This window comes from Narcine bancroftii, chromosome 7, assembly GCF_036971445.1.
Source record: "Narcine bancroftii isolate sNarBan1 chromosome 7, sNarBan1.hap1, whole genome shotgun sequence".
Classification (NCBI taxonomy): Eukaryota; Metazoa; Chordata; class Chondrichthyes; order Torpediniformes; family Narcinidae; genus Narcine; species Narcine bancroftii.
The window spans coordinates 169,837,753-169,860,027 of record NC_091475.1 but is presented as its reverse complement, the minus strand read 5'-3'; the positions used below and the strand labels follow the sequence as shown (position 1 = coordinate 169,860,027).

Genomic DNA, 22,275 nt, shown 5'->3' with positions numbered 1-22,275 from the left:
GGTGGCTTTCTGCAGATTTGGCCCTTCCTATCTAGGTGGATCCTGAGAACTGGCATTCACAGCATGAGAACATTAGCTTTTTAACTGCAAATGATCAGAGACATCAGTAAGGGTGTAGATGACAGGATGTGAATTAGCAAATAATGTTTTATCTTAAATTAGGTGCAGCTCTTCCAATTTTAAATTAGAATGTTATGGATGCTTCCTGATTGAAAGATAAGAGGTGCATTCAAACTAATGACTTCCTGTAGCCTGTTCTGTCAAAGTTCATTTGGTCTATTCCCAATATTTGATTTGGCAACTTTGTACCAGACTTGCACCTACATTAATCCAACACTAAAAGTACCTTACATGGGTATGAGATGGACCAACATACGAAGTAAGTGCAGGAGAAGGACATGTGACCCTCAGATCTGCTCAGTCATCACTAAGATTATGGCTGATCGCCATGTTAATTTTCTTGCTTGATACATGTAGTCTGAAATGTGTGCATTGCAACTTCCTGCCATGTTGCACAATGATTTTGAAAGTTGTAGCAAGGTAAATTATAAAGGAATTGTATGAATTTAACAAATTGGTTATCATTTTTGTGTTTTAAAAATCTAGCCCACAGATGAAAATCATGAGGTCGTTCTGGTTCGAACTGATCCTTCAGGGAGAGTGTGGCCAGTTAGTACATCAGAAGAAAGAATAATCCATACAGGAGGAAAAAAGAAAAGAAAAATGGTAAATTATACATCATCTTTATGATTAATAATCATTACTTCAAGTCAAAACATTAGTAATTACTTCCAAGATGTTGGCTGGACTTGTTTGCTAAATGTCAAGATTCCACTTCAAATTAATTTTAGGATATTTTATTGACAATAGTTTCTGTTTCGACACCGTGAGCAGGAAAGGGCTTTGGCAAATACTAGAGCGCATCGGATGCCCCCCAAAGTTCCTCAACATGGTTATCCAACTGCACGAAAACCAACAAGGTCAGGTCAGATACAGCAATGAGCTCTCTGAACCCTTCTCCATTAACAATGGCGTGAAGCAAGGCTGTGTTCTCGCACCAACCCTCTTTTCAATCTTCTTCAGCATGATGCTGAACCAAGCCATGAAAGACCTCAACAATGAAGACGCTGTTTACACGGATGGCAGTCTCTTCAATCTGAGGCGCCTGCAAGCTCACATCAAGACACAAGAGAAACTTGTCCGTGAACTACTCTTTGCAGACGATGCCGCTTTAGTTGCCCATTCAGAGCCAGCTCTTCAGCGCTTGACGTCCTGTTTTGTGGAAACTGCCAAAATGTTCGGCCTGGAAGTCAGCCTGAAGAAAACGGGGGTCCTCCATCAGCCAGCTCCCCACCTTGACTACCAGCCCCCCCACTTCTCCATCGGGCACACAAAACTCAAAACGGTCAACCAGTTTACCTATCTCGGGTGCACCATTTCATCAGATGCAAGGATCGACAACAAGATAGGCAACAGACTCGCCAAGGCAAATAGCGCCTTTGGAAGACTACACAAAAGAGTGGAAAAACAACCAACTGAAAAACCTCACAAAGATAAGCGTATACAGAGCCGTTGTCATACCCACACTCCTGTTCGGCTCCGAATCATGGGTCCTCTACCGGCATCACCTACGGCTCCTAGAACGCTTCCACCAGCGTTGTCTCCGCTCCATCCTCAACATTCATTGGAGCGCCTTCATCCCTAACATTGAAGTACTCGAGATGGCAGAGGCCGACAGCATCGAGTCCACGCTGCTGAAGATCCAGCTGCGCTGGGTGGGTCACGTCTCCAGAATGGAGGACAATCGCCTTCCCAAGATCGTATTATACGGCGAGCTCTCCACTGGCCACCGTGACAGAGGTGCACCAAAGAAGAGGTACAAGGACTGCCTAAAGAAATCTCCTGGTGCCTGCCACATTGACCACCGCCAGTGGGCTGATATCGCCTCAAACCGTACATCTTGGCACCTCACAGTTCGGCGGGCAGCAACCTCCTTTGAAGAAGACCGCAGAGCCCACCTCACTGACAAAAGAAAAAGGAGGAAAAACCCAACACCCAACCCCAACCAACCAATTTTCCCCTGCAACCGTGTCTGCCTGTCCTGCATCGGACTTGTCAGCCACAAACGAGCCTGCAGCTGACGTGGACATTTACCCCCTCCAAAAATCTTCGTCCGCGAAGCCAAGCCAAAGAAGAATCCTGATTCAAACCCTCTGACCTCCTCTCTTCCCCCTCCCCCACCCCCATCCACCCTAGGTCAGAAATGATCCTCTCTTTCACCCATTATCCAAATCTGTGATCCATAATTATTGGGCTGTATAGTGAGAGAAATGGCTCCATCCAATACAACCAAATTAAATGTCTGATCACTTTAAATGCCCTTCAGTCTTTCCTCTGTTTGTGACATCTTTTTAACTCCTCTCTAATTGCATTCTGTTGCTATTAAGTCCTTCCTGCACTGTAGACAAAAAGTCTGAAATTTGTTAGGAAGTAAGAGGTTAATCAAAATAAGGATGCTTTCCAGTTTAAAAAAATAGTAAATGACAGACTGATTAAAATGGTTACCAGTTTATTAGTGAAGAATTCAATTATAAGTGTATATTCCTGTAAATGAATATAATTGAAACAAGTGCCTCATCTGATTATTATCAAATTGCTGTTTATGGAAGTTTCTTCCATTACTTCATGATAAATACTTAAATATTTCACTGTCTTAAAACCTTGAAAGATGACAATTGCAAGTTTATTTTCGCTGCATCTCAGTTTTCTGTTATTGTATTGTGACGGATTATGATATATTTTGTATTGTATATAGATATGCTTTTGGAAGATCAATTGTGTGGGGCTTTTAGTTGGGTCACATAGATGCAAACACATCAAAACAGATCTCATTTAAAATGCTGGAGCTCTGCTCAAGCCAGACAGCCCAGGCTCTGTGTACCTTTGCAAAAACTTTGAAGAATGCCTATAAGGACTTCACAAGTAGGTGTTAATTGGGCACGATGTAGAGTAATGGATTATTGTTTTGGAAAGCAACAGATGAACAAACTCAGAAGATTGGGTCCGGTGCCGCAGTCTGCGTGCAGTTTGCTGTTCTAAGAAGGTCGTGTAGTTTTCTCAGAGAGAGAGGGAGAATTCATTTCTAAAGTTCAGCAGCAGCTGGGACTGGAACATGACAAGCTGGGGTAAGCTTGTTTAAAACCCCACTTTGAAAACTGGTTGTAAGTTTTTAGTTCAGTCTGCTCAAAGGCCTTGTGGTCCATACAAAAGGAGATGGCTGGCTGTATAATGTTTCACTTGAAATAAGGGAAACAAAAAAGGGAATTTTGTGGTGACCTGAAAGAAAGAGATTATCATTTGGAAAACCCTGTTGGGGCAAGTTTCTTTGGGAAGACACTGAAGTGGCTGATCGGAAGGGATCAGTTGTGGGTGTCCAACAAGCAACAAATCTCTCTCTGAAAACCAACAAGAACCTTGCTGAGCAGTAGCCATTTACCGTTCAAGCACCAAAACCTGGCCTTTACTGCAAAGGGGTTGAGTTTAAAAATAGGGAGGCTTTGTCACAGTTGGTGAATTCACACCTGGGTAATGTTCACCACTTTATTCCCTTTATCTAAAAAGTATGTGCTAGCATTGGAGGTAACAGACTTATTCCTAGGATGAGATGATTGTCCTTTCAAGGGATGTTAGGCAGTTTGGATCATTTCATTCTTTCATTTTAGAAGAATGAAAGTTGACCTTATTCAAACATACAAGTTTGTAAGGTGACTTAACAATGAGACATTGAGATGCTTTTACTGGTGGGAGAATCTTGAACAAGGGGATATAACTTCAAAATAAGGGGGCTGGCCTTTTAAAACTAAGGTAGTTAAGAAGTTCTTCTCTGAAGCTAGTAAGTCTCTGGAAATCTCTATCCTCGAGGGTAGCTAAATCAAGAGATGTGTTTAATAGATAAATATTTGAAAGGTTTGATGGCAACTGGCACAGAAGAGTAGATGAGGCCAGCACAAATCAACTGAAGTTGTACTGCATGAAGGAATTGGCTTGAGGGGCTTCTTGGCCTACTCCTATTTTAGTTTTTTCTTCTGTAAGTTTCTGAAGCTGTAAAAGCATCTTAATTTATGAAAAGGAACTTGTGCAATAACATTGTTTTCCTCTTATCCATGATATTTTACATGAAGCAGTATATTTTAATGCCAACATATCAGGATTGTCTGAAAAATTCGGTTGCAATTTTTATAACTGATACATTTATAATAAAACATGTCCTTGTTTCAGATTGAGACTCACCATGAAGGAGAACAGATTAGGTACTTTCAAGATGATGACAGTCTGAGTCTACAAGATTTGGTTCGACGTGAAAAAATGACAACTGCTGAAGATCAGAATGAAAGATTCTCACGAATAGCTTCTAAAGTAAGTATTGCCTTTGATCAATATATACGAAAATATCAATTGCAATTGCAATGGTGGTCTCTTGTACACTGCAGATAAAGAAACTGTTGTCTCAGTAATGTTATTATTTTACATCGAGCCAACATTAACTGCAGAGGAGCAGTCTTGTAATTGGTTGTTTTACTTCTGACTCTTTGCTGGTAAAGGAGTGATATTGACCCAATGTGCTCGTAAGTTTTGCATGGTTCATCCCCATCATCTAACTGGAGAAACAGGAAATATTTTTTAAAAAGCAGAAAATACTGGAGAGTATTCTATCATTTTGTGATTCTGTTGGATAGAGGAAGATGACAAAACTATAGACTAGGCAAAAATGTAGAATTTATCTGATATTGTGCAAAAGAACTAGGATAAAAATGCTATAAGTATTCATGAAATTGTTAAACTCATTGTTATCTTCAGAGGGCCCAGTTAAGTCTCATTGAAGATTTTGAAACTTAAATCAATTGTTTTCTTTTTAAGACCTCCAAAGTCTGTGTAGCATTTGAAAGACATGGTTAAAGTTTCATGAGGGAACTTTTTTCTTGCAATAAATTCCTGCATTATTCCATTGGTGTTTACAGGGAACTCCTTGGTTCCTGTGGGGAATGAGTGTATCGCTTCTTTCTCCACAAAACTGCTTGATGTACTGCTTGCATTTTCCTTTCCTGTACTAGCTGTTCTTTAGCATCATGACCACAGGTTGCATCTCCTTTTCCTTAGACTTTATGGAACAACCACTGCCAGTGAATTGTAATTTTATTAATAAATTATGAACTTGACTGAACTAGTAATTCTTTTTATTTCTATTGCCTTTATTTATTTTGACAATGTGTGGCTTAAGATGCATTGAATGCATCTAAAAACAAAAATGCAGTCGGGAAAATGATACCATAGTCCCAAATATGAAATTATTATTAAAGCTTTTGTGATGCGAGCAGGCACGGTATGGTTGTGGCAGAGTATTACAATAGTCTCGATGTGCATACTTCATATTATCATTTTGGACTTCTTCCACAGACACGGTACTTTTGGATTCTTGTGTGAATTTTAGCCCCTCAAAAGATTGACCTGTGTAATAGTTTTGGTCCAAAAAATTCAGCAAGTACATTAGTATATACAATATTTGTTTTTGCTCACATTATTCTGTTAGATAACATTTTTATTTCCCTTACTCCTCTCTGCAAATAAGCGCTTGTATAAGTGGCCATTTTATTTAAACTTCTCTCTCAAATTAAGGTTGATGGATGATTTTGCACCTGCGAGTTTTCTTGACCTAAAGCTTGCTACTGTGGAGGTAGAGGAGGAGGGAGAGAGAAAAAAAACTGCTCACTTGCACAAATAGTTTAATGAAGAGGCTGTAGCGGCGGCTACTACTGCAATTACACACGTAACCAAATGGGTTGAGCTCTGTGAGCAGACTAGTTTACTGCAGGCTGCTGGGCTGCACTTAGACTCCCAGCCCAGACCTGGCTGAGAACCGCGCTGGAGGGCACTGACGTCATCCGGGCATCACATGGTCCCCAAGCGCGGGTTTCTGAGCCCCGAGCTGGAAGGAAGGGAAACCCTCGACGGCGCCATTTTGGCTGCCTGCCCCACCGTGTGGCTTACAAGCGGGGCCGGTTCAGCTGCCTTGTGGTGAGCCACCACACAGCTCCCCACCCCCGCCAATGTCCTTTATTGCCGGGTGGCCTCGTTTCTTGGGCTGGGCAATGACCACAGGCTCGGTGGGATCGAGGTGTGCTGGCTTCAGCCTGTCTATGATAAACAGCTCATGCCTCCCCAAGTCCAGCATGAACGTCGAGCCGGAACATTGTATAACCCTGTACGGCCCCTCGTATGGTCACTGCAGAGGTGCCGTGGTCAGGCCCTGCTGAACGAAAACAAACTCAGTGGAAAGCAGCTCGCCAGGAATGTGAGTCGGGCGGGTGCCATGCCTGGGAGGCGGTGGGGGTTCAAAGGAGTCCAAGCATGTGCTGAGGTGAGGAAGTAGTTCATGCGGCGACCGCTGGGGATTGTGAGGTGCGTTGACGAACTCACCAGGTAGTGCCAGCGGCGCACCGTAGACCAGCTGAGCTAATGACGCCTGCAGATCTTCCTTGGGAGTGGAGCGGATGCCCAGGAGCACCCAAGGCAGTTCGTCCGTCCAGTCGGGACCAGTGAGGTGGGCCATGAGCATCGACTTAAGGTGGCGCTGCAGACGTTCGACCGTGGTAGGCGGGAGGTAGGCCATGGTGCAGTGTAGCTGTATCCCCAACCTGTTGGCGCACATGTGAACTGGGCGTCCCAATTGCTGGTGAGGTGAGCCGGGAAGCCAAACCGGGCGACCCAACTATGCAACAGGGCTCGGGAGCAGGAGTTGGTGAAGGCGTCTGGCATCGGGATCGCCTTGGGCCAGCAAGTGGTGCGGTCCACCACCGTAAACAGGTAATGGTTGCCCCGGGAAACGGGTAAGGGCCTGACGATATCCATGTGAATGTGGCGGAACCGTTCCTAGACCTGCTCATACTCCTGTACAGGCACCCTGATGTGCCTGTGCACCTTGGACGTCTGGCAATGGGTGCATGTTCTGGCCCAGGCCGTGATCTGCTTCCGCGGCCCATGCCATACGAACTGTTTTGCCACCATCTGGACCGTGGACCTGATGGACGGATGTGAAAGGTGTGGATGTGACGGAAGACCTGCCTGTGCCACTGCTGTGGAACCACTGGCCATGGGGTGCACAAGGAGATATCGCACAGGATGGTCCCTTCGCCGCTTGGAGTCGAGAGGACTCGGAACCGCAGGCCGGTAATGGCGGTCTTGAAGGCCCTCATCTCCTCATCAGCTTCCTCGTCCCAGGCGAGCTGGTCGAAGATGAGGCCGGGCGTCAGCGCTCAGATGGCCGGTCGCGAGAGTGCATCGGCAACCACATTGTCCTTCCCCACCTTGTGCCGAATGTCGATGGTGAACTCCGACATGAAGGAGAGGTGATGCTGCTGGCGGGCCAACCAGGGATCCTTTGCCATTGTGAGCTCCTGGGTGAGGGGTTTGTGGTCGGTGAAGATGGGAAAAGTCCTCCCCTCCAAAAAAATAGCAGAAATGTCGCAGCGCCAGTTATATGCCCAGTAACTCGCGGTCGAAGGCACTATACTTGCGTTCCAGCGGGCGGAGCAGGCGGCTGAAGAATGCCAGCAGCTTCCAATGCCCATTCACCTGCTGCTCCAGGACAGCACCGACAGTTGTGGCAGAGGCATCGACAGAGAGTGCCATATGCAGGTCGGTGTGCGGGTGGGCGAGCATGGCGGCCTTCGCAAGGGTGTCCTTGGTGGCCTCGAATGCGGTGCAGGCTTCTGGGTTCCAAGCGAGCATCTGTGCTTTGCTGCGATGAGGGCGAACAGCGGCTGCATGATGAGCGCAGCTCTCGGGATGAAGCGGTTGTAAAAGTTGACCATACCCGCGAACTCCTGCAGCCCCTTGAGGCTGTTCGGGTGTGGGAACTCCCTAATGGTGGCAACCTTCGCAGCGGCGGGCGTGGCTCCTTCGGCCGTGATGTTAAGGTCCAGAAACTGTATGGACTCTTTCCTGAACTGGCACTTGGCTGGGTTGATGGTAAGGCCGAAGTCAGCCAGCTGGGAGAAAAGGGCACATAGGTGGGCCTTGTGTTGCGCCCGGTCCTTGCTGGAGACAAGGATGTTGTCCAAATAAATAAAGACGAAATCCAAGTCCCTGCCCACAGAGTCCATGAGGTGCTGGAAAGTCTGAGCGGCGTTCTTGAGCCCAAATGGCATGCGCAGGAATTCGAATAGGCCAAAGGGGGTGAAGATGGCTGTCTTAGGTATGTCCTCAGGGTGCACTGGAATCTGGTGATATCCGCGCACCAGGTCAACCTTGGAGAAGACCCTTGTGCCATGCAGATTGCCCCTTAAGGTCCTGGATGTGAGGGATGGGGTAACAGTTAGGAACGGTTGCCTCATTGAGCCGTCAATAGTCTCCACAGGGACGCCAGCCACCGGAGGCTTTCGGGACCAGGTGGAGTGGCGAGGCCCACGGGCTGTCGGACGGCCGAATGATCCCCAGCTCCAACAGGTACAAAAATTCCTCTTTCACTACCTGGAGCTTGTCAGGCAGGAGCCAGTGTTCCTTGCCATGAACCGGCGGGTCATGGATGGGGATGTGTTGGAATACCCCATGGCACGGCGAGGCAGCAGAGAACTGTGGCTTGAGGAGTGTCGGGAACTTGTCCAGGATCTGCTGGAACTCGTCTTTGGGCATGCTGATCGTGGCCATCTGCGGTTACCCTGAGCGGGAGGCGTCAAGGCAACCGGCCTGGAAGGTACGGGCGTCCACCAGTTGCCCACCTCGAATGTCCACCGAATATCCGTGTGCGAGGAGGAAGTCTGCACCCAGGATGGCAGTCAGGAGGGACGTGACAGTGAACCGCCACGCGAAATTCTGTTGGCCCATCTGAAAGTTGACTGTCTTGTCTCCATATGTCCGGATTGCTGTTGCGTGGCCCCACGGAGGGGAGGTCCATGAGGTCGATTCCTGGATTCGATGGCTGTGGCTGGTTTGACGCTGATCTGGGTTCCAGTGTCAGCGAGGAACCACCAGCTGCTGACTGAGTCCCGCAGGTAGAGAAGGCTGTGTCCTTCGCCAGCCACCACAGCCATTAACAGCGGCCAGTCTGGTCTTTTCCTTTTAATGAGCAGGGCTGACAACACTTCTGAGCCTTGGCTCCCCAGTGCTGGTGGTAGAAGCAGAGGCCTGAAGCGGATGCTGTGACCTTGGTTATGCTCTTGGGGATCCCTACAGGGACTGGATGCTCTACCGCAGCGCTAGGGGCGGGCTTGGCATGGTCGTGCCCGTGCCTCATGACCTGCTGGACCACTGAGCCTTCCAAGAATCGTGCGAGCCATAGCTCTTGGCCCTTCTGGGCGACCTTCCTCGGATCAGTGAAGCTCTTCTGAACCAGCAGCGGGCAGATGTCGAGGAAAATGTGCTTGAAAAGTGGGCAGTTGGTGTGCTCACCCATGAGCGTGAGCATCTCGTCCATCAGTTCCATCGGGGACCTGTCCCCCAGGGTGTTAAGATGCAGCACCCGAGCAGCACGCTAGTGTCTGGATAGTCCGAGGGACCCGGTAAGCACTCGCTTGATGGTCTTGTATTTGTCCTCGGTGGGTGGGTGCTGAATAAGGTGCAGCATATGTCTGGTGGTGGCCTGGTCCAGGGCAGCGCCCACATGGTAGAATTTGGTCGTGTTGGATGAAATCTGGCTGAGGTGAAACTGGGCCTCCGCATGGATGAACCAGGTCTCCGGCTCCTGAACCCAGAATTCAGGCAGTTTTCACGGCTATCGAGCTGAGCCCAGGCTCGCTCATGATAGGTTCAAAGACGTTTGAACCAGTCGGGATCACCAATTTTAGCGACGGCAATAACACACGCAACCAGATCGATTGAGCTCAGTGAGCAGACTAGTTTATTGCAGGCTGCTGGGCTGCACTTGTACTCCCAGCCAGGACCTGACTGAGAACCGCATTGGAGGGCGCTGACGTCACCCGGGCGTCACGTGGTCCCCAAGCGCGGGTTTCTGAGCTCCGAACTGAAAGGAAGGGAAATCCCTGATGGTGCCATTTTTGCCGGCTGCCCCGCCGCATGGCTTACATGCAGGGCCGGTTCACCTGCCTTGTGGTGAGCCACCACAAGGCAACCATTTAAAAAAAAAGGTTCCATTATTGTCATGTATTACTACATTTAGAATGTAATATACATGAAATTCTTTAACATTGTCTACAGAGAGTCTGTCCAGCTCCCCTTACAGAAATGAGGCCCACATCTTGACATATTACATTCCCATACTCCCGTTACAGCTGAAACAACATTGAATATTTTGCTTTATCTGTTCTTTCTCCGCAGAGGACAAGGTCAAAATAATTTTTTTTAAAAGCAAGCTACTAAACTAATTAAGGATTAAACAAGGCAGAATTTTATTTTGAATAATTGCTCTAATAGTTTGTGCGGTCAGTCCATATGGCTTTGTGCCCAATACAATGTTATAGTTTTTCCATGATGTGTTACTGTTTCTTCTTGTTTCAGTTGGAGAAGAACAACATTTTGATTCCTATGCTAACTTTGGCTTCAAAGGCTAATTTATAAGCAAACTCCACACAGCTTAAATTTTCCTTAACAATTGCTGCCCTTTATTAATAATATCACATTTAAAATTAAATTAGACCAACGCACATCAGTAAAGAGGTAGAAAGACTATTTCTAAACTCTTTGTTTCCTTGACTATTGTTCCCCAAGTTCCATTATCTCCAATGACTTGCCTACCACATTTTGCTTCTATCTAAGTTTCTAGCTTTCCTGATCCCCTTATTGCTTCTGCTAAGGGCTCTATAGCTAAAACAAATAACACTGGTAACAAAGGACATCCTTGTCTACTAGATCTTGTTAATCGAAATGGGGAAGAGATTTGACCAGTGGTTACCACCTTGGCTTTAGGTTCATTATACAAAGCTATTATCCAATTTATAAGAATATGTCCTTCTCCAAATTGTTCCAATGCTTTAAATAAAAAAAAATCCCATTTTAATCTATCAAACTCCTTTTCATACCAATATTTTTTGATTTAAAGATTTCCCATGGTGGATCGATAGCAATTATTTATAGCAATTTGATGGATCTAAGAATACATTCAGGGTCAGGAATCAAGATTGAATGGGAACGAGACTAGAATACATCATTTCAGATGAAAAATTGAATAATACACTTGATCTGATTAATAATACTTCATTCTGTGCACCATATTGTTTAATACAATTTGAAGTTGATCTCGTTTTTAATCCTGATGTTGATTTACTTTGTGATTATATGTAGCATTTTTGAGGCCTCTCTTGGTTCATATGTTCTTTGAGTGTTCAGAACTACAAGAATATTGGGAATAATTCTTTAAAACTCCATCACAGATCCTTAAGATTAAATTGGAACCGTGTCCTTTTATTGCTTTGTTTGGTTATGCTCTAGAAGAGAGGATTTCCTTGAATTCAACTCAAAAAGGAATAGTAGCTTTTAATTCATTGATGACCAGATGAACAATTTTGATAAGATGAAAAGACAGCATAGGACTAACTCATATGTAATGGGTACAGGATGTTATGTCTTGCTTTAGTTTGGAGAAAATTAGATATAATGTTAAAGAGATCAAGGTTGAATTTGACAAGATATGGGGCCCATTCATGGATTATTATCATAATTTGATTACTTAGGCAGGGGTTCTTTGGGGGGTTTTCTATTCGATGTCCAAAAGCTGATACTTGATTCTTTACAATTTATTTGCTGTGACCATGTTTAAGGGGAGGGGTTAGTTGGGTACTTCAACCTGTTAGAGAGGTTGAACAGAGCCATCAGTTGACTTGTCCAGGCACAGAAGGCACATCCAAGGACTCCATGTGATCTAGTCGCTTGCCATGGGTTCACACTGTGGGAGGCTGATCTGACATGTGCATCAGTGACTGTATCCCTGGTGTCCAAGAGGTTCATCTGGAACTCAAATCTTAGCATCCACGATGGCTTGCTGGGTCGCAAGACTTTTTTCTCCCAACTGTTTTGTGGGAAGGACTTCTATCCTGCCCACATTATAACGCAAGCTCATGACACCAAACTATAACCTTCGGTGGAGCATATGATTAGTTCACTATTGTCAGTATAATCTGACCAATTAAATCAGGATGTATATTTTAGCAGCCAAGTTTCTGCAGAGAGCTGTTGAAGTCAATATTGTATTCCTAAATCTTTTCACCATTCATGGAGCTTTAATATTATCCAGGCTTTCAACTAATTCAGTGCATCTAGAAATGGTGCCTGGTAAAGCAAAAAGTGGTTGTGACATTGAATCATACAACATGGAGCAGACCCTTCAGCCCAAGTGATCCATAACAACAAAGTTGGCATTCTGGACTTCCTGTTTGCCAATATTTAGTCCATATTCTATCTATATAATCAATATGTCCAAATTGTACCCGCTTCTGAAGCTTCTACTGGCGGCCCATTCTTGATAGAGATTACTCTCTGAGTAATCAAATTTTCAGTACCTGGCAGGGTACTGAAAATCTGCACCAACCAACTAGCTGGAGTGTTCACAGACATTTTCAACCTCTCACTAGGGCAGTCACAGGTTCCCACCAGCTTCATAAGGGCATCAATCATCCAGGTACCCAAGAAGAATAGTGTGGGCTGACTCAACAACTGCCGCCCAGTAGCATTAACTTCTGTTGTGATGAAATGACTTGAGAGGCTGGTCATGGCCAGAGTTAATGCATGCCTAAGTAAAGATATGGACCCAATGCAATTTGCCTATTGTCACAATGGCTCTAAGGCAGATGCAATATCGCTGGCTCTCCACTCAGATCTGGATCACCTCAAAAACAGCAATTTGTACATTTGGCTGCTCTTCATAGACTACAACTAGGCCTTCGACACCATTATTCTCTCAGTGCTGCTCAGTGCCTCTGTACCCCACTCTGCAACTGGATCCTTGACTTTCTCATTGGAAGACCACAATCAGTACGAATTGGAAACAAAATCTCCTCCTCACTGATTATCAGCACAGGCACATCCAGAGATGCATGCTTAGCCCACTGCTCTACTTGTTATATACCCACGACTCTGTGGCCAGGCACAATTCCAATGCTATCTACGTTTGACAATGACACTACAGTTGTCAGTAGAATCACAAACAGCAATGAGGAAGCGTACAGGAGGGAGACAGATCAGCTCATTGAATGGTGTAATGACAACAACCTTGCATTCAACATCAACAAAACCAAGGAGATGATTGTGAACTTCAGGTGGAAGTCAGGGGAACAAAGGCCAGTCCTCATCGAGGGCTCAGAAGTGGAGAGGGTCAAGGACTTTAAATTTCTGGGTGTCAACATCTCAAGATCTGTTCTGGAGGCTCCACGTTGATGCAATCACAAAGAAGGCTTGTCAGCAGCTAGACTTTGTGAGGTGTCTGAAGAGGTTCAGTATGTCACTGAAGACTCTCCTAAACTTCTACAGGTGGAGAACATTCTGGCTGGTTGCCTCACTGCCTGGTATGGAGATGCCAACTCTCAGAACAAGAATAAACTCCAGAGGGTTGTTAACTTAGCACCTGCGACATCACAGGGACCAGATTTCACTTCATCGAGGACATCTACACGAGGCAATGTCTTTAAAAAAAAAAGCAGCCTCTTCCCTCAAAGACCCCCACTCCCAGGCCATGCCCTTTTCACTCTGCTTCTTTTTTTCTTTGGCTTGGCTTCGCGGACGAAGATTTATGGAGGGGGTAAAAAGTCCACGTCAGCTGCAGGCTCGTTTGTGGCTGACCAGTCCGATGCGGGACAGGCAGACACGATTGCAGCGGTTGCAAGGGAAAATTGGTTGGTTGGGGTTGGGTGTTGGGTTTTTCCTCCTTTGCCTTTTGTCAGTGAGGTGGGCTCTGCGGTCTTCTTCAAAGGAGGCTGCTGCCCGCCAAACTGTGAGGCGCCAAGATGCACGGTTTGAGGCGTTATCAGCCCACTGGCGGTGGTCAATGTGGCAGGCACCAAGAGATTTCTTTAGGCAGTCCTTGTACCTTTTCTTTGGTGCACCTCTGTCACGGTGGCCAGTGGAGAGCTCGCCATATAACACGATCTTGGGAAGGCGATGGTCCTCCATTCTGGAGACGTGACCCATCCAGCAGCGTGGACTCGATGCTGTCGACCTCTGCCATCTCGAGTACCTCGACGTTAGGGGTGTGAGCGCTCCAATGGATGTTGAGGATGGAGCGGAGACAACGCTGGTGGAAGCGTTCTAGGAGCCGTAGGTGGTGCCGGTAGAGGACCCATGATTCGGAGCCGAACAGGAGTGTGGGTATGACAACGGCTCTGTATACGCTTATCTTTGTGAGGTTTTTCAGTTGGTTGTTTTTCCAGACTCTTTTGTGTAGTCTTCCAAAGGCGCTATTTGCCTTGGCGAGTCTGTTGTCTATCTCATTGTCGATCCTTGCATCTGATGAAATGGTGCAGCCGAGATAGGTAAACTGGTTGACCGTTTTGAGTTTTGTGTGCCCGTTCAGAGCCAGCTCTTCAGCGCTTGACGTCCTGCTTTGCGGAAACTGCCAAAATGTTTGGCCTGGAAGTCAGCCTGAAGAAAACTGAGGTCCTCCATCAGCCAGCTCCCCACCATGACTACCAGCCCCCCCATATCTCCATCGGGCACACAAAACTCAAAACGGTCAACCAGTTTACCTATCTCGGCTGCACCATTTCACTCTGCTAACATCACGGAAAAGGTACAGGACCCAAAAGATAAGGACTCAGTGGCACAAGGTCAGCTTCTTCCCCACTGCCATCAGTTTCCTGAATAATCAATGAATCAAAGACACTGCTTTACTTGTCGAGCACCATTATTATTATTTTTATACAGTAATGTCATAAGATGCTTATGAATGTTTACACTGTGATGCTGCCGTGAAACACTGAATTTCATGACTTGTTCATGACAATAAATCCTGGCTGTAATTCTGATTCTAAAACACTTGTCCTTTAAGCAACTTTTAAATCTCTTCCCTCTACATTCAAATTCCTTTGCCCTCTAATTCTTGAATCATGTGCCCTGGAAGAAAGACATTTGCCTTATCCATGCCCCTCATGATTTTATATGGAGGATGTGATGGGGAATTTTTTTTAATAGGAAGTAATTTGCAAACGATATCAAACAACAGATTATTCTGAGTACAGTAATAAATTATAAGTGATGATTTAAGGCAATGCAATTGTCATGTTCAATCTTTCTTTCTTTGGCTTGGCTTCGCGGACGAAGATTTATGGAGGGGGTAAAAAGTCCACGTCAGCTGCAGGCTCGTTTGTGGCTGACCAGTCCGATGCGGGACAGGCAGACACGATTGCAGCGGTTGCAAGGGAAAATTGGTTGGTTGGGGTTGGGTGTTGGGTTTTTCCTCCTTTGCCTTTTGTCAGTGAGGTTGGCTCTGCGGTCTTCTTCAAAGGAGGCTGCTGCCCGCCAAACTGTGAGGCGCCAAGATGCACGGTTTGAGGCGTTATCAGCCCACTGGCGGTGGTCAATGTGGCAGGCACCAAGAGATTTCTTTAGGCAGTCCTTGTACCTTTTCTTTGGTGCACCTCTGTCACGGTGGCCAGTGGAGAGCTCGCCATATAATACGATCTTGGGAAGGCGATGGTCCTCCATTCTGGAGACGTGACCCATCCAGCGCAGCTGGATCTTCAGCAGCGTGGACTCGATGCTGTCGACCTCTGCCATCTCGAGTACCTCGACGTTAGGGGTGTGAGCGCTCCAATGGATGTTGAGGATGGAGCGGAGACAACGCTGGTGGAAGCGTTCTAGGAGCCGTAGGTGGTGCCGGTAGAGGACCCATGATTCGGAGCCGAACAGGAGTGTGGGTATGACAACGGCTCTGTATACGCTTATCTTTGTGAGGTTTTTCAGTTGGTTGTTTTTCCAGACTCTTTTGTGTAGTCTTCCAAAGGCGCTATTTGCCTTGGCGAGTCTGTTGTCTATCTCATTGTCGATCCTTGCATCTGATGAAATGGTGCAGCCGAGATAGGTAAACTGGTTGACCGTTTTGAGTTTTGTGTGCCCGATGGAGATGTGGGGGGGCTGGTAGTCATGGTGGGGAGCTGGCTGATGGAGGACCTCAGTTTTCTTCAGGCTGACTTCCAGGCCAAACATTTTGGCAGTTTCCGCAAAGCAGGACGTCAAGCGCTGAAGAGCTGGCTCTGAATGGGCAACTAAAGCGGCATCATCTGCAAAGAGTAGTTCACGGACAAGTTTCTCTTGTGTCTTGGTGTGAATATAGGTTCCTTAAACATTTGTCTAAGACGAATCACTTTTTTCTGGTATAGTGGACAAATAGAAATGTTTTTTTTTTAATACACATTACATTTAGATGATTGAATGTCCTGGTGTTGCAGGATCTTGATTATAGATCTCCAAATCTTACAGGTATTAATGTATTAATTGAGCCTTCATGTATGAAATTTGAGCATAAAATAAAATGTTATTCACCATTGATATTATTCTGGTTCTGAAGTGTGTAGGTGATTTTATTTAAAACTGAACTATTTGATCAGGTGAGTTTGTAATAGTTCCGCCAAAACTGAAACTGCTGGAAATGCTCAGTGGTGAGTAAGCTAAGGCATAAAGTCTAGTTAGGATGCATTAATTTGCACATGAGTAATTTGTTAATTAGGCAGTGGTCCATTATAATCTTTGAATAGTGTTTTGAAAGTGAATCTTCTGATAGCAGGTAATTAGGATGTTATTTTAAATTTATTGGAGCCTCTTGTATTTTTTTATAGCCTTTTTGTAACCGTGATCTTTTGACGTTGCATAGTTCAATATACTAATCATCCATCTAGTAAATGCTTAGAACCATAGAACATTACACCATAGAAACAGGCCTTTTTGACTCTTCTAGTCTGTGCTGAACATTTTTTTTGGCCTCGTCCCACTGACCTGCACCCAGTCCATCGCCCTCCAAACCTCTCCCATCCATGTTCCTGTCCATATTCTTCTTAATTGTTAAAATTGAGCCCGCATTCACCACTTCAGCTGGCAGCTCGTTCCACACTCCCATCAAATCTCACCTCATTCTTATATGCTCCAGGGAATAAAGTTCTAACCTATTTAACCTTTCCCTGTAAATCAGTTCCTGATGTCTGGGAAATATCCTAATAAATCTTCCTTACACTCTTTCTTACTGATATTTTATTGATATCTTTCCTGTAGTTAGGTGACCAAAACTGCACACAATGCTCCAAATTTGGCCTTACCAAAGTCTTATACAACTTTACCATAACATCCCAACTCCTGTACTCAAAACTTTGATTTATGAAAACCAATGTGCCAACAGCTCTCTTTACAACCCTATCCACTTGTGACACCACTTTCAGGGAATTATGTATCTGCATTTCCAAATCCCACTGTTCTGCACTGCACTCCTCAGGTAACAAAAGAAATTGATGAGGATAGAGCAGTAGATGTGGTCGACATGGATTTTAGAAAGGCATTTGACAAGGTCCCCCATGAAAGACTCGTGAGACATCAGATCCATGGCATCTTATCTGTGGATAAAACAATTGGCTTGCAGGTAGAAAGAAGAGAGTAGTAGAGGAAGAAAGTATTCTTCCTCGAGGTCAGTGACTAGTGGAGTAGCACAAGAATCTGTTCTGGGACCCCTGTTCTTAGAAATTATCTGATGAAGAAGCTGAAGGATCAGTCAGTAAGTTTGCAGATGATACAAAAGTTGGGTTGTCGAAGGTTACAAAAGGATATGGACAGGATCCAGAATTGGACAGAAAAGTGGCAGATGGAGTTCAATCCAGATAAGTATGAGGTGATACATTCTGGAAGGACAAACCAGAAGGCTGAGTACAGGGTTAATGGTCGGTTGCTTAAGAGTGTGGATGAACAAAGGGACTTTGGGGTTCATATCCATACATCCCTCAAGGTCACAGCACAGGTTGATAGGATAATTAAGAAGTCGTATAGGATGTCGGGCTTTATTAATAGGGGAGATTGTGTTCTAGAGTATTGAGAGGTCACGTTGCATCTCTACAAATCTCTGGTGAGACCACATTTAGAGTACTGTTCAGTTCTGTCACTTCATTACAGGAAGAATGTGGAAGCTATGGAGAGGGTGCAGAGGAGATTTACCAGTATAAGAATTGCCTGCATCCAGAGAACTTGGAATAAGGAGAAGTAAGATTGAACTGTGAACCAAAGAACTTTTCTTAAGTTTACACACACATTACATACACGTGCGCTTAGAATTAGAAGGGGGTAATTTGGGTTAGGTAAGTGTAGAGATAAGTTAAAGTTTGATTCTATTTTCATGTTTAAAGTTGATTAAAGTTTTAAAACTACTTGTCTTGGTGAATGACTTTTGCTGCTGGGTTTTGGGGTCCTTTGGGCTCGTAACACCACTAATTTCAAGTTTCTTAGAATCTGACAATATTTAAATTTTTTTAAGAAGTTAAATCACTAATCAGTATAGTTTTTACTAAAAATCATAAATCAGTGTGATCTCAGAGTGGTAAATCATTTTACTATTTTATAAAAATGATTGCTATAAGAAGTATCCAGTTAGTGGAATATCCAAATCTTGGACTTGTAAAGCTGATCCTTGCAGGCTTACAGAAACAACACAAACTTGGGATGTATTCTAAAACTCTTCGGCCAATAAAAGATTTTTGTGCAATTCTAGAATAGATTGATAGTTATGCAGGTACACAATCCTTTATCCAGAACCCTTGGGGGGCAGTGTGTTCCGAATTTCAGATTTTTCCAGATTTCAGAACAAAAGCCAGCTGCTGCAGATTTAAGCCCACCCGAATTGGGCTGCCGTATCCACCCCCTTCCAGTCGCGCTGGTGTCTCTCTCCCCCTCGCCCACCCGAGTCGCGCTGCTGTCTCTCTCTCCCCGCCCACCTGAGTCGCGCGGCTGTTTCTCCCTCTCCGTCTCCTCTCTCCCCACCTCCCGCTGTACAAGAACCAGGAAAAAAATGCCGGTTTTTGGAGCTTTCTGGATTTTAGATGTCCGGATAAATGCTTGTGTACCTGTATTACTCTTTTAATTCCGAAAGCACAATACCACTTCAATTTATCTAGAAAAAGTATTAATCTGAGAATCTTGTGCAGTACTTGTTTTGAAAGTTAAAATTTTGCTAATTTTAGTTTATATAGAAATTTGACTGCTTAACTCATGATAGAGCTTTGGAAGGGGCTTGAACAGGTTCTGTTCTGGGAAGAACTTTGAATACATTGTCCAGATGAGTTATGTCATTGACTCAAAATTGTATGCATGACCTTTCACATATGTAAATGGATAACATTGTAACTTCTAATAGTTTGTGAATAAAACACAAATAGTTTTGCTAAATAATATTATTTTTGTACTCTTAGAATCAAGTGCAAAGAAGAAATAATATTATTTTTATTACCGTTTCCACAATTAGGTTACATAGTTGAAGGATCTTTGATCTATTACAAGGGAAAGCACCTATTATTTCTTTTAATCAAAATTTGGCTTTAATTTCAAATGATGCTAATGAGAAAGCAGATTTTCCTCATAAATAGATGAAGCTGAACTAGCAATCTCTAGGAAGGTGAAGAATCTGTTAAAAATTATGCAGAAATCTTTATGGTAGAATTGCATGCCAGGGATCCGATGCAGATGGATGTCAATTTGAATCACATTAGTTTTTCCTGTGGCAGTTATGTGCTAATGAGAGTAAAGACATCCTGAATTTCTAACTGACTAAAACACTGATTTTCCTGATGTGAGTTCCTTTTACATGTTCCATATACAGGAGAGAAATGTTAATGAACCTTGGGCATGATGAATTAATCAGGCTGTACCAGTCAGATAATTAGGATAACATTTGTGTATATACCCCAGAAGACCTTCTGAAACCTTACCCAGGTGTTCAATCTCTGTGAATTGATTTGTATCAGAAATTTTATTTTAATTCATAATGTAAATGAACATTGAACAAAGAGCTTTAATTCAGCAAGGAGATACAACTGGAATTTACCAAGGAAAAATAATAATTGAAGCATCATTTAAAAATAAAGCCAATATTTTTTTTCCAAGGTCAGCATGTTATTCCAGTCACAACAAGATAGGAGAAATTGCAATTTATGGAAGTGAAATGAAGTAACCTACATATATTTCTTGTTTTTTTTAAATATAACTTGAGTTTTGGCTTCAACATTATTTTGATGCTTGTCTGCAAAGATCACGGAATAAGGTTCATGGTCTTTAATGTAATTATTTTTGTGTTTTCAACTGTATTTTATATTTTTGTGCAGTTTTTGGAGAAGATGGATCAGGATCACTGCACATTGGATGATATGTTTGTGTCAAGAGCAGCCAGGAAAGACCAATCAGGCCGTGAAAGTGAAAGGCAACGAAATAAAGCTATACGTGAGCACCAGCATTTGGCTGCGCGTCTGGAGAAATGCCCATACTGCTTTGAGAACCCTGAACTTCCAAAGCATCTTATCATTGCTATTGGTGTAAAAGTAAGTAAACTTTTGGAAGTCACTGCAAAGAAACAAAGTTTCCAGCTACTTGGAAGGACACCCCAAGGATTATTACTGAAAGATAGTTTTATCTTTTTAACATTTTTTTTTAAATTGATGGAGATTAGATATTGTTTGCCTCATGTCTAAAAATCGTGTAATTGGATAATGGTGAGTTAGGCACAAGTGTGGAGATGCTAGGCAATTGGAGCAGGAATATGAAGTGGGGTGTTAGGTGGTGAAGATCATGGTGAAATGTGGGAATAGATTAGCAATGTGAATCTAATCTCCCCCCCGTACAAAAATTTCAAATTAGCATTTGCTGCATGAATCAGAGGATTCTTTCATATTTAAATAAAGGGTAATTTAATTCAGAGTAATAATTTCATTCCACTGGTTTCAAAAATTGAATTACGTCATAAAACACATATTTAAAAATAACAGGAATATGCGCAACATGTTACTTGTCTTGTCCTAATTCAGTTGTTGCATTTCCTGGAGCATCGATGTGCAGTTCTTGCATGAGCTTTTGGCAGTTAGTGTCGTAGCCCTCATACCACAAGAAGGGAAATTGCTATTTTTACAGCTTGTGTCAAAACTCTCCCTCTTGTCAAGACTAATCTCATGGGAAATGTTATGATCTTCTGTTCCTTCTCATGCTTTTGTTTCCTAGTTTTATTGAGAACTGGATAAAATTTCAGTAATATAACCACCGCACTGATCAAAGCACTTTACTACTATTACAACGTGTCTATTAAATTAGCAGAAGTAAACATTTGGTCTAATTATGTGAATTCAAATATTTCTTCTCATTCCCAGGTATATTTGTGCCTACCTAACTGTCAATCAATGACAGAAGGACACTGCCTAATTGTACCTCTCCAGCATCATACTGCAGGTACCATATTGGATGAAGATATATGGGAGGAAGTACAGGTTAGATGAATAATTTGAAGTATTGTTGTACTTTATTAAAATATAGAACATATATCCTATATTTGCAGTACAGAAACAGATTCTCTGGCCCACAATGTCTGTTCTGAAATCAGTATCAAATTAATCTTAATCTCTTCTGCCTGCCATGATTTATACTCTTATTTATTGCACATTCATGTGTCAATCTAAAAGCCTCTAAAATGCTACTTTGTGTCTGCTTCCACCACTACCACTGGCAACCCAATACAGGCAGATACCACTCTTTATGTAAAATAAAACGCCCCACACATCTCCCTCTCAACTTAAGTGTACATCCTCTCGCATTTGATATGTTTCTTGAAAATATAAAAAATGTCTCACATAGTTTTAACCTTTGTTTGGCCTTCCCTCAGCTTCTGACATGAGAGAAAATAATGCAAGGTTGTCTAACATCTCCTTGTAGCTCACACCCTCTAATCCAGGTAGTATTCTTGTAAAGCACTTCTGTGTCCTTTCCAAACCTTCACGTCGTTCCTATAATGGAGGCAACCCAAATTGTTTTTCGGGTGTGGCCAAACCAAAATCTTCTATTGCTAGAGACATTGCTGTTTGTTTTAAATTAACTCAGACCAATTTTGTCAGTTGTTGAATAGGACTCTATACAACCAAGTTACGAGAAGATGTTAGTTATTAAAACATTTATTTTTCATTAACCTTGGCAGATGTACCAGGAATTGATGTAGAACAATGGCAATAGCCTTAAGTTGTCTCAAGATAAAAGGCTGATATTATTAGTCAGATAATTGATTCAGTTAATATATGTATGAGTTTGAAAGTGATAATGATAATTAATTTATTGTCA

General features: G+C 43.7%; 1 protein-coding gene across 2 annotated transcripts in view; it reads left to right on the top strand.

Moving 5' to 3' along the window:
- cwf19l2 (CWF19 like cell cycle control factor 2) overlaps window positions 1-22,275 on the top strand; it is a 119,329-nt gene that overhangs the window by 82,918 nt on the left and 14,136 nt on the right. For both annotated transcript variants that reach the window (XM_069891247.1, XM_069891248.1), the window contains 4 exons: window positions 607-726; window positions 4,279-4,416; window positions 20,286-20,498; window positions 21,318-21,434. In XM_069891247.1, the coding sequence (XP_069747348.1) occupies window positions 607-726; window positions 4,279-4,416; window positions 20,286-20,498; window positions 21,318-21,434 (588 nt within the window). The remainder of the gene's footprint in view (window positions 1-606; window positions 727-4,278; window positions 4,417-20,285; window positions 20,499-21,317; window positions 21,435-22,275) is intronic.